Here is an 11568-nt window from a genome sequence, read left to right on the forward strand (position 1 = left end):
GGGCAGGGTCAGCTCTGGGTGCAGAAAGACTTCTCTGGAACCCTGTGGGGGGAGGAATGAGGGGTAGAGACTGGAGGATGGGAGGGCAAGAAGGAGGCTGGGGTGTGGGTCCAGCAGGAAAGGACCTTGAAGTTTGAGTGGGTGTTGGGGGTGTGGAAGGATAGAGCCTGGAGACTGATGGGCTGTGGGGCTAGGGGTGCCTGTGGCCACGGGAATGGAAGACGTCCCCTGTCCTATAGGGATGGACTGGACAACTGGAAATGGAGGACAGCCTGACGGGGGAGAAGGAGACAGGAGGATGCTGAAAGGGTGTCAGGGCCACAGAAGAACTGAGTCTATTTAAGCTTGCACTCTTTTAATTGCCAGTAACAGAAACTCAAATGACCTAAGCATAAGAGGGAATTAATTTGGCAGATGAGGGCTTCAGGCATGGCTGGATCCAGGTGTCCCACTCATCATCAGGAATCTGACTGTCTGCATCTGTGGTCTCTGCTTTCCTTATGTCTTTGCTCTCAGGCAGGTTCTCTCCCCATATGGTGATGTGATGGCCTCCAGCAGCTCCAACCTAGGCTCTGACGAGCCTAGCGACCTCAGTGGAAAAAGAAAGATGCTCTTCTATAACAGGTGCAGCAAAAGTTCAAGGGTTGATTCTGTATCCTAGATTGATTTTTAAGCTCACCCTTGAACAAATCACTCAGAAAATCAAGGGGCTGCTACCTAGAAAGCAGGGAACTGATGCTTATAAAGCAGGAATAACGAACAGTCAAGGCAGAGACTCTCTGGAAGTGGAGAGAAGAGGACTAGAGATACAGGGAACAGAGACAGAGACGGGGAGGGCAGACAGAATAACTAAGAAAGTACAGCCTCCTCTCTCACAGTCTGCTGAGAGCTCTGCAGACACAAAGAAAGGGATGTCTAATGGGCAGCCATGTGACTAGACCCCTTTATTCCGGTGCTTGGGCCCCAGGAGCCCCCAGCCCCTCCTCCCTCAGACCCAGGGTCCAGGCCCCCAGCCCCTCCTCCCTCAGACCCAGGGTCCAGGCCCCCAGCCCCTCCTCCCTCAGACCCAGGGTCCGGGCCCCCAGCCCCTCCCCCTTCCTCTGGAGATACCATGGCAACCAAGCCCCCCTGCCCACCTTCCCCTCCCTCACTTAGAATCCAGTTTCTGTTTGAATCTTGCCTGTGTCTAACCAGTTCCTGCGTGACACAGGGATGAGCGGAGGGCAAGTGGGAACAGAAGGGGGATGACAGAGGGGGAGGGGAGCCAAGGAGCTGGGCAGAGGCAGCTACGAGAGAAGAGAGATGGGGAGAGATGGAAAAAGGAGACTGGGGGGAGATGGGGGGAGAGGTAGGGAGACAGAGAGAGGCTGATAGGGTTAGAGAGGGGCCAAAAACTATGAAGAGGGGCAGGGATGGGGGGCTGGGGAGATGTCGGGGAGAGTGATGGAGAAGGAGACTGGGGAGATGGAACGCGAGAGGGGGAGAGAAGTGGGGAGGAAGGGGGCAGAGAAACCAAGGGAAAGAGTGGAGGAGAGATGGGGAGAGAGATGGGGAGAAATCAGGGGAAAGAGACAGGGAGGGAGGGAGGGAGGGAGGGGGGCAGAGAGATGGGGAGAGAGTGAGGAAGAGAGAGGGGGAGATAGGCGTGAGGGGAGAGACTCCAGGAGACAGGGAGAGACGGAGGAGGAGACAGGCCAGTGGGAAGGAAGGCTTTGGGGCATGCAGGGGTTCCCTGAGGTTAGGGGGACCCGGATGACTATGTGGCCTCAGCCTTCCGGTTCTTCCATATTCTTCTCCCGGGGCTTCCAAGTGGAGAAGGAGGAGGCAGCTGTGGGGAGAAGGAACTGGGGTGGGTGGCCCAGTCAGAGCCGTTCTCCCCACCCTCCTGAGACATCCCCCACCCGCCTTCCCAGGATGCAGCAAGAGGGGGAGCCCCTGTGCTCCTCGACCAAGGGCACCCTCAGCATGCACAGGGAGGCAGGTACTGAGCTGTGTGTGCATGTGTGTATGTTTGTGTGTGTGTGTGTATTTCCTTCATCCATGCATTGTGTGGGAGCCCTGGCTTGCAGTGTGGCCTGAAGCGAGTCACTGGCCTTCCAAAGAGAGGGCCACCCCAGACTCTTAACGTCGACCAGATTCCCGGACAGTACCCTTTGGACCTCAAAACTACATTTCCCATGAGCCTCTGCAGTTCCCCGGCCAATGTTCCGGACCCAGAACTACATTTCCCATGAACCTCTGGGGCCTGAACTACTGTTCTGAGGCCGTTATCCTCCTAGAACCCCACCCCCTGGTCCCTCACCTTCTCCTTGTCGCCTGCTCTGAGCTCAGCATCTTCCCCCAAAGCCAGTCCTCCTCCCTGCTTCCCGTCTTCAAATAAACCCACTGCCAACCGGTCCCAGCCCAATTAGTGGGGCTAGACCTCAGGTGCTGCCCCCCTAATTCCCTCCTCACAGCCATAAGTCTCCAGCCCCGTCTTCCTGCCCCCCTGACTCTCTCTGCCCCGTGTCTACTTCTCCATGTGACCCCTGGTCTCCAGTTTCTGCCCTCCAGCCCATCTCCCACAGAGCTCCAAAGGGCTTTTTCTGACACCCAGGGCTGATTCTCTCTCTCCCTTGCTCACAGCTCTCCCTTGTTCCCCATCACTCCCAGGGGAGAGTCCCAGCCCCTAGCCCGGTGTTCAAGGCCCCTGTGGTCTGACACCAGCTGACAACTTCAGGCTCTAATTCCAGAGCTACTTGCACTCTGCTTTAGCACAGTTCATTCATTCATTCATTCAACATTTATCGAGTAATATCTTGGTGGGGATGCATTTGGCCAGCAGGTAATAGAAAATTGGACTTCGTGTAGAGTAAAGAACAGGAAAGTCGTTATCCTACCCAAAAAGAAGCCCAGTGGTGGGGGAAGATTCGGGTTTGGTTGAGTCAGCAGCTCAATGATATCATTGAGAACCTAGTTTCTATTTCCCTGCTTTTTGGTCCAGGATATGTCCCCCTTTGCACACCAGCTTGCTTACCTCATGGTCACAAGAGGGCTGCCACAGTTCCAGGCATCACTTCCGAGGTCTTCATTTTAAGAACCCCCAAATGATCTCTCCTCACATCTCACTGGCCAGCACTCAGCCGTTCGCCCACTCCTGTCTCAATCCCTGTCAAAAGAAATGAGATTATCACGATGATTTTAGTCAGTGGTCCTCTACTCTGGCTACACATCAGGTGGGAGGATTTAAAAAACAAAAACACTATGGTACCTAACCCCACCTCAGATCCAATTTAACCAGAATCTCTAGGACGGGGGCCCTAGCATCTATAGTTTTTGAATGCTTGCCTGGTGATTATGATGAACAGTAAATGTTGGAAGACGTTTGTTTAAACTGGATATCTCCGAGGGAACTGGAGACTGGTGAGCCCCCCCTGAGTTGCACGGGTGAGGAATGGACCCTCCTTAAATGGGGGAAGAAGGATGGGAGCGGCTGAGGGGGGGGTCTCCTTTCTCGTGTCTGCTCTAAGGACCTCCTCTGTGCCAAATGCTATACCAGGCATAACAAACACCCTGGTGGCAGAACAGACACCATTTCTCTGTCCTCAGTCTCTTTTAGTGTCTTTGAAGCCCTCTTTCTTTTGGGGACCCCACCCCTCACCATCTCCACCCTAGACTGAGGCACCCACCTGATCAATAGAATTTATGTAGAGCTCCAAAAAAAATGGAGTGGAATTGAGTTGACCAGTTGGCCGGTTTTGTAGACCAACATTTGTTCATTTCGGTTTCGCTGTTTTCCTTGTGGTATTTTGGGACCACTAACATTTGTAGCTTGTCAGGTTGCAACCTTTGGCCCAGGCCATTAGAAAGCCCATGGGTCCCAAGCATTTTGCCCATAGTGCCTAATGAGTGAAATGACCCAGCCTGCTCTCCTGCAGAATGGGCAGACACGAACCACGCCATCTCAGAAATAATTAATAACCTCCGATTGCCATGACTGCCCCTTAGTCTTAGGGGTGAAGAGGATTCTGGGAAGTTTCTGCAGACCGCGGTATTCTCCTTTGCTTAAAGGTCTAGCGCATGGTGGTCCCTCTGCAGGAAACATCCTTTTCCCCACCACTTCTTTATAGGTCTCACTGTAGACATCACCTCCTCTAAGAAGCCTTCCCTGATTGCCCCCAGACAGGGCTTCTCTTCCCGCCTTGTGACACTGCTGTTGTATCCCGTATTACTCTTTCCAGTGACCGCCTTCCCCCCAGACTAGGAGACCTCGGAGGGCAGGGCGGGGTCTCACGCATCTCTTGTTCTCCAGCATCCCCCAGGGCACACGGGAGGCCTTGGAGATGCCCGTTTAAGTTTGAAATGGTTGCGTTTACTCAATTATTCAATAAGTGGCTGTTTTTTAATTTATATTTTTATTAAGTTAGACATAGACATTGAAACGAATATATCAAACTCACTGTTGTAGTTTAGAAATATTTGTTTCTAATGTCACATTTCATGAGAAACCGTTTTCTTCACAGTTTTTCACATGCATCTTTTGAACACACTTTTTGAGGGTATGTAATCTTATTTCCAAGTTATTTTAAATGTAAAGAATTTTTTTCTATGATGGAAAATTTCAAACATACACAAAAATAGAGAGAATAGCATAATGAATCGACATGTTCCAATACCTAACTTCAACAACTATCAATGTTTTGCTAATCTTGTTTCATCTGGGTCCCTCCCCCCCCCACATTTTTGGGGGGATATTCTATAGGACAAATCTGTTTCAAAGAAAATCCGAGACGTAATTCCTTTTCACACTTAAGTACTTCAGCATGTGTCTAATTGCTAAGGATTTTTAAAAACACACCTACCATGCCATAATTACACCTGGCAAAATTAACAATTATTCTGGAATATCATCTCATACCTGGTACATGTTTAATTTTCCCTAATTATTTCAAAAGTTTATTTTTTACAGTTGGTTTGTTTGAATTAGGACCCAAAGGCTACACATTGCACTTGGTAGTTATATTCTTTTAGTCTTTATTCAATAAATGCTGAGCATGAACCAGCTTTGTGCCTGGTGCTTTGCTAGAAGCCGAGGGCAGAAGACAGGTCCCTGCCCTCGTGTTGCTCACGGGATGTTGGGGAGACGTCAGCAAGGTCTGAACAGGTGTGGTCTTGGGGGTCACAGAGAAAACTTTGGACTTAAGGTATCCTAAAGACAATGAGAAGTCCTGGGAGGGTTTTGAGGAAGAGGGGAGATATGATCAGATCTATATTTCAAAATGCTATTCTGTTTGGGTGACTAGAGAGAGAGAGGAGTCAGGAGGCTGTTGTCTAAACAAGAGTGGGGCGAGAGGCAGCAGACTGGGGAGACTGAGAACAGACTCTGGGTCCAGATGCCTAGATTTTTATCCTGAGTCTATCATTTTGGGCTGTGTGACTTTGGGCAAGTCCCTTAACCTCTCTGTGCTTCCGTTTCATCATTTGTTAAATTACGCTATCTCAGAAGGTTGTCGTGAGGATGCAATGGAAAGTCCTTTAAAAAGTGCTTGGCTTGTTAAAAGGGACTGTAAACACGAAGTTATTATTTTTTGGTAAGTGGACAGACTTGTGAAGGAGATCACTGTGTTGGATGGATGGAGGGGAGGCCAGGGCGGCTGCAGAAAAATGATCCGAGAGGTCAACGGGGTGACCAGATGCAGGGCAGGCGCTTCTCAGAGGGGGTCTTATTAAAATGCAGATTCTGGTCCTGTAGGTCTGGAATGGACCTTGTTTCAAAGACGGTACTGCTCCCCAGACGGCACGTTGAAGAGCAAGTCCAATGCAGGGAGGACTTTATCCTGAAGGCCAGAGGGAGCCTCTGATGGTTTGTAAGCAGGGGTCACCAAGACGAAAAGAACATCCCAGATGTCCTGCGGAAACATATGGGAGGGCGGAGGCCAGGGACCGGAGAGATGTACTTGCTACGGTACAAGCAGAGCTGTGTCGTTGTCCTGAAGTCAAAGACCACAGGAGCATAGCTGTGATGTGGCTCTGGGCTGGAGACAGCCTGTACTGGCTCGCGAGAGCTGATGGTTGAATTTTGCAAGCCGGTTGTTAACATTGTGTGTAGCGTGAAATTGGCAGTGGTGAGAATATTGACACCGTGAAAACTGGCAAATGCTACACGTGTGTGTGAGAAAGAGAGAGACAGAGAGACAGAGAGGGAGGGAGTTAGACATTTACCAGTACCCCACCGACTCGATTGACTTATAATGAGGGAGACTCACTGTCAAGTCTCCACACGGCATGTCTGAGGAGAGGTTGTTAGTGAGGGCTCACAGGAGCGGGGCTGTGTGAGGTGACCTTGGGAATATTCGGGGAAGCGGGCTGCGCTCTGGACCGGATGCTGGCCGGACGTGGAGGCACGCCCATGAATGGAGCTGACACTATGGTTGACAGAGCCGCAGCATCAGCTCTCAGCCAAGAGGGGGATGGTTCATGTTTTGTTGTGTTGAGATGCAACTCCGGAGTGGTCCTTTGTTTATCTCGGTCCATCACGGTCACAGAGTGGCCTTGGCCGATGTAGGTTGTTCTGTGAAACTGTTTATGTCCTGGGAGGGCCAGGCCAGCTCCTGTAACAAAGAGACCCCCAAACACAGTGGCATTAAGAAGACAGTTTATTTCCCTCTCCTGTAACGGGAGGCAGGTGGTCTGGATCGGTGGGACATCTCAGCCCCATGAGATGATGGAGGGACCCAGGTCCCCTCCATATTTTTGCTTCACCATCTCTAGCAAGTTGGAAGCTGGTTTCTTGATACCTCTGCATTCCAATCCATGGGAAGGAGCAACGCGTCTAAGACAAACAATCTTCTTTTAAGCAAATGACTCCGAAGTCGCCCCCTCACTCCTGCTAACACTGCTGGGGAGAACTTGATCATGCGGCCTCACCTAGTTGCAAAGGAGGCTGGGAACTGTTGTCTCTAGCTGGGGGGCTGTGTGCTGGGTAAAACTCTGGGGCTGTAGATGAAGGGGAAAATGGATTATATGGGACAACTGGCAGCTGGCTGGCTATAAGAGAGACCAGTTAGCTGAGGGTGGGGTTGTCTAGAAAGGCCCAGATGTGAGAGCTGTTATCAGTCAGGTTCCAATCAGGAAGTTGGTTCTGAGTGTTGGAAAAACCCACCAACTGGATTCAAATGCTGTTGCTGGAGCGAAGGGACACTGCTGTCATGAAGAAGCGAGGCTAGGGTGATTGCGACAGGAAGCAAGAAGGGGCCAGTCCCGTCCTGTTCCTCCTGCCCTGCAGGCTCCCTCTAGCGCCCCCTTTAGGCAGAGCCTAATAGGAACCCAGCTGTCAAAGCTGAAATGGGGTTGATAGCCTCCCCACATCCTGGTATCATAGAGCTGTGTGGAGTTTGGACCCGAGAGACAATAGCTTAATAACTGGCGTAAGAGCTATTCTAGGGGTGGCGTGGAAAGCACTTGGTGGTGCCATTTAAGCAGAATAATGTCTGAGGAGTGCTCAGGGCAGCTGACACTCAGTTCTCTGTCCCCAGGAGCCCTCCTTGTGGACCTAGAGACCCCAGAGGAGATGCGGGCTCGCAGCCTGGGCAGGCCCCTCAAATCCTCGTGAGTGATGCCCGGCCCCGTGACTTCTGACCTCAAATCCCCCGAGTGCCATGGCCGAGCCCCCTGACCTGGGAGGGCCCTGCCCGCTCGCTGTCTCCGCAGGAAGCAGTACTTGCGCCAGGTCATTGCAGAATACGAGGCGCTGGACCGGGAGCTGCCGTGTATCCGGAAGTTCCCCACGCCGCCCGCCGCCCAGCCCCTCTGCCTGTGCATGGAGACCTCGGTGAGTGGCCCCCCCGCCCCCATGGCTTTGGACGGGGTGGTGGAAAGGGCAGAGGCTCAGAATCGAGGTGGAAAGCGTTTGAATCCAGGCTCTGTGACTCACCAGCTGTGGGCCTGGCACCAGAACAGGTTGCTGGAAATTGACTGCAAATTTATCAAAGGTCAATTGTCAAATTTCTCACTGCTGATCCCAGAGGGGAGACCGAGGGGGAGAGAGAGGGGGAGATTGAAAGGTAGAGAGAGAGGAGACTGAGGGCAAAGAGAATCCTGCTAACCGACCTACTACGAAATTCTGTAAAGTTTGCAAATACAGCAAAAACTCGTAAGACAAAGCCCATGTTTTTGACAGATTAGGGAATTGGTCGTTCAGTGTATGAATCCTTTGGCAATCCCTGCTCTCAGTCAGAGGAGGTATCTGTTAGGGTCTCACTCATGTGAGAATTAAATGAGAATTGATGTGGCGCTTACTGTATACCAGGCACAGGCCTCAGAGGTGCTCCCTCAGCTGATCTGTGAATTTACCCCCATACGGGGATTGCTGTCCTGTTTTAGGGACCAATACCTACCCCATCGCTCCTCTTCTTTGTGGCTTTGAACAAGGGACCCCACCTTCCCCCACACCCCCAAGGCTGGCCTTCCTAGAGGTGACCAATTTCACTATTTCATTCTAGTTCCTCAGCAATTTTATATGTTATGACAACTGTATGTCACCTCTGACATGGTCATCTCATGTTGAAAATGTGGCTAGTGATCAATGTCTGTTTCTGAATGTTAAACAGATTGACAAGAAGTCAAAAACCCCTATGATCCTTATTTTTTGACAACTGAACATTCCTTAAAAATGCTAATATGAATATAAAAGAAAAAATGTATGACTTAAATCCTCACGGAAGTCCTCAAGAGCTGCCAAAAGCTTGCCGTCCAAGGCAGACTGCTAGAAAAGTTTTCGGTAGATTGGTGAATCATTCAGCCAACTGTTCATTGACTTTTTGACAAATGGGCTTGGTGGCACTGGTTTTTTGGAGAATGACCTTGAATGACAGTAGATGCTTTTCTATCTGAGAGATGCCTGTTTTCCCTGCTCTGACAAGAGCGACAGGACCCTGGGATCAAGTGTAATCCTTGCCCCTCAAATGCCACCTGGGACTCCGGCGGGTTCTGCAGGTGGGGTCTAGGGTGGAGACTTCTGAACCCGGGTGCTCCGCGCTGAGGCTCTCTCTCCGACTCCCCCAGCCCGAGGAGGACCTCACCCACCTGGAGGTGCTGGAGGCGCTGGAGGCCGAGTTACCCGGGGCCATGGAGAGCGGGCGCGTGAGCAGCATCCGCTTTGAGAACATGAACGTCATCTGTGGGACTGCGGGCCGCCGGGACCGGTGAGCCCGCGGCGGGGGCGGGGCCTGGAGGGACCGGGAGGGGCGGGGCGGCGGGGAGCCAGGGGCGTGGCCTAGAGGAACTGGGAAGGGCGGGGCATCGGCGAGCAGGGGGCGGGGCATGGAGGGACTGATGAATGGGCGGGGCCTGAAGGGACTGGGAGGGGCGGGGCGGTGGTGAGCCGGGGGCGGGGCCTGGAAGGACCGATAAGTGGGCGTGGCCTGGAGGGACCGGGAGGGGCGGGGCATCAGTGAGCACGATTAGGAGGCGGGGCCGGGAGTGAAGGCAGTGACGGGTGGGGCCTAGTGAGCGCGGGGGAGGGGGCGGAGTCGGGGCGAAGGAGCTGAGTGGGCGGGGCCGGGATAGAAAGGCAGGAGGGGGCGGGGCCTGGGGCGAGGGCGGGGCGATGGGGCTGAACGGGAACCGGGAAGAGGCGGAGCCGAGAGTGGGCGCGGTGAGGGGGCGGGGCCCGGTGCGATCACAGAGAAGGCAGGACCTGGAGTGGTGACGGGATGGGCAAGACCGAGGTGTGGGGGCGGAGCCCGGGAAGGCAACCACGAGGGGCGGAGCCTGGACTGAGCACATTGTAGGAGCCGGGCCAGGAGTGATGCGCTGGGCAGGGGCTTGGAGTGTCTAGTCGGGGGCGGGGCCGGGAGGGACCTAGACCAGGGGACAGGCCTGAGAGCCACACTGACGGGGCGGGGCCTGGAGCTGCGGGGTGAGAGTCGGGCCCCTGATCGGCGGTTTGAAAAGATGAAGCCTCGACAAACCTCCATCAGGCGACAGATCCAGGCTGAGAGGGAAGACGGGGCCTTAGAATGACCCATGTGAGGGTCGACGTCCACGTTGACCTCGGCGCGAGGGCACGGCTGGAGAGCTTAGGGACGCAGTGACGGGTTAAGGGACCAGGCAGGGACTCTTGGACAATCCAAGGCGGGGCCGGGACCACCAGCGATCCCCCCGCCGTCTCGCCCCGCCCCTCTCCTCTGGGCCCCGCCCCCTCGCAGGTGGCTCATCTCGGTCACGGACTTCCAGACTCGCTCGCGCCTGCTGCGCTCGGGGCTCCGCCTCCGCGGGCTCGCGCACCCGCTCGTCCGCCACGACGAGCTGCTGCGGGGCGACTACCGCCTGCACCTGCGCCGCTCCCTGGTCCGACGGCGCATGCTCGAGGCCCTGGGGGCGGAGCCGACCGAGGAAGACTGACGCGTGAGGGCCGGCCCCTGCTGCGCCTGCGCACCGCCCAGCTGGCTCCGGCTCCCCTCCCGGAACCCCGGAGGGAAGGGGGCGTTGCCTCCCCAGGAAGGAGGCGGGGCCGGCTCGAGGGGGTGGATACTGTGAGTTTAATTATAAAGAATGACCTGGTACAAAAGCCATTTCTCTCTGCAAAATCTTGGTGGGGAGTCAGGGGGAGGGAGGTGATGGGGGGTAGGGACGAACCCCCATGATATAATCCCGCCTCCCTAATTTTCCCCCAGTTCCTGCAAATGGACGCCTGGGTCCCAATCCCTTGAGGGATGAACTGAGGCCCGCGGGAGGGAAGACCCGGGCTCCGGGGCTTTCAACGCGTGCCGATCCCGGTCTCAGCGAGAACCAGACGTCCTCATGCGCCCCCCTCCTCTTCCTCCTCCCACCCCCCTTGGAAGACAATTCTCGGGCTTTTATTTCAGGTTTTTTTCTGGATTTTTTTTTGTGTGTGTTCTAGGGTTCTTTTTTTTTTTTTGTATTTTCTTTTGTTATTGTTCCTCTTTTTGCTTTGTCTCTCCTCACCGCCCCGCGCTGCCCCCCCATCCTGTCCCTTCCCCCTCCCCACCCGACCGCTCCTCCCCCCTCCCCACCCCCTACACCCTCCCCAACCCCGCGGCACCCATCCAGAATGAACAAGCCCTTGATAGACAGGCGCCGCGCAGGCCCCCTGCGGACGGGGGGCATCCGACAAGGGGGAGGGGGTGGGTAGGGGCCCAGCGCGACCTCCGCCCCCCTCTTCGCCACCCCTCCCCCCTCCCACACCCTCCCACAAGGTTCCCCGCAGATCCCTGACGTGGTGAGGGGAGAGGGCTGCAAGCACCCTCCCCACCATGGACGGAGCGCCCCCCCCTCGAGGGTAGGGGGCAGCAGAGGTGGAATGGGCTTGGGGGAAGGAGGGGGAGCTCCCTTCTTTGGCAGCTGAACATGGGGGGACCTGAGGGCGATGCCCTCCCCCCTTTACCCACAGTAGGGGAGGGGGCTTCACAGGGGAAGGGGTGGCTTAGAATTCCCAAGCCCCAGGAATAATGGGGGGGGAGCGTGCGGGAAGGAACAGCCATGCTGGAGGGAGCGGGAATTTCTTGAAGAAGCAGAAAGGTTAGGAGCACAGGGGGGATCTTCGTGCAAAACGGATGGACAGATGGC

General features: G+C 54.6%; 1 protein-coding gene across 1 annotated transcript; it reads left to right on the forward strand.

Moving 5' to 3' along the window:
- The first annotated feature begins 1914 nt into the window (after nt 1-1914).
- Nucleotides 1915-10558, forward strand: C34H19orf81 (chromosome 34 C19orf81 homolog). Its single transcript, XM_058529960.1, has 5 exons — nt 1915-1981; nt 7515-7587; nt 7690-7810; nt 9043-9182; nt 10188-10558. The coding sequence occupies exons 1-5, from the start codon at nt 1915-1917 to the stop codon at nt 10381-10383; spliced, it is 597 nt and encodes a 198-aa protein (XP_058385943.1). The 3' UTR covers nt 10384-10558.
- The last annotated feature ends 1010 nt before the right edge of the window (nt 10559-11568 follow it).

Source organism: Diceros bicornis, chromosome 34, assembly GCF_020826845.1.
Source record: "Diceros bicornis minor isolate mBicDic1 chromosome 34, mDicBic1.mat.cur, whole genome shotgun sequence".
NCBI lineage: Eukaryota > Metazoa > Chordata > Mammalia > Perissodactyla > Rhinocerotidae > Diceros > Diceros bicornis.

What these genes read in the sequence shown, in the direction of transcription:
- C34H19orf81 (XM_058529960.1), top strand. Translation starts at nt 1,915, where the DNA reads ATGCAGCAAGAGGGGGAGCCCCTGTGCTCCTCGACCAAGGGCACCCTC. An exon ending in CAGCATGCACAGGGAGGCAG is followed by an intron (nt 1,982 to 7,514) that starts GTACTGAGCTGT and finishes CTCTGTCCCCAG; the next exon opens with GAGCCCTCCTTGTGGACCTA. An exon ending in GCCTGTGCATGGAGACCTCG is followed by an intron (nt 7,811 to 9,042) that starts GTGAGTGGCCCC and finishes CGACTCCCCCAG; the next exon opens with CCCGAGGAGGACCTCACCCA.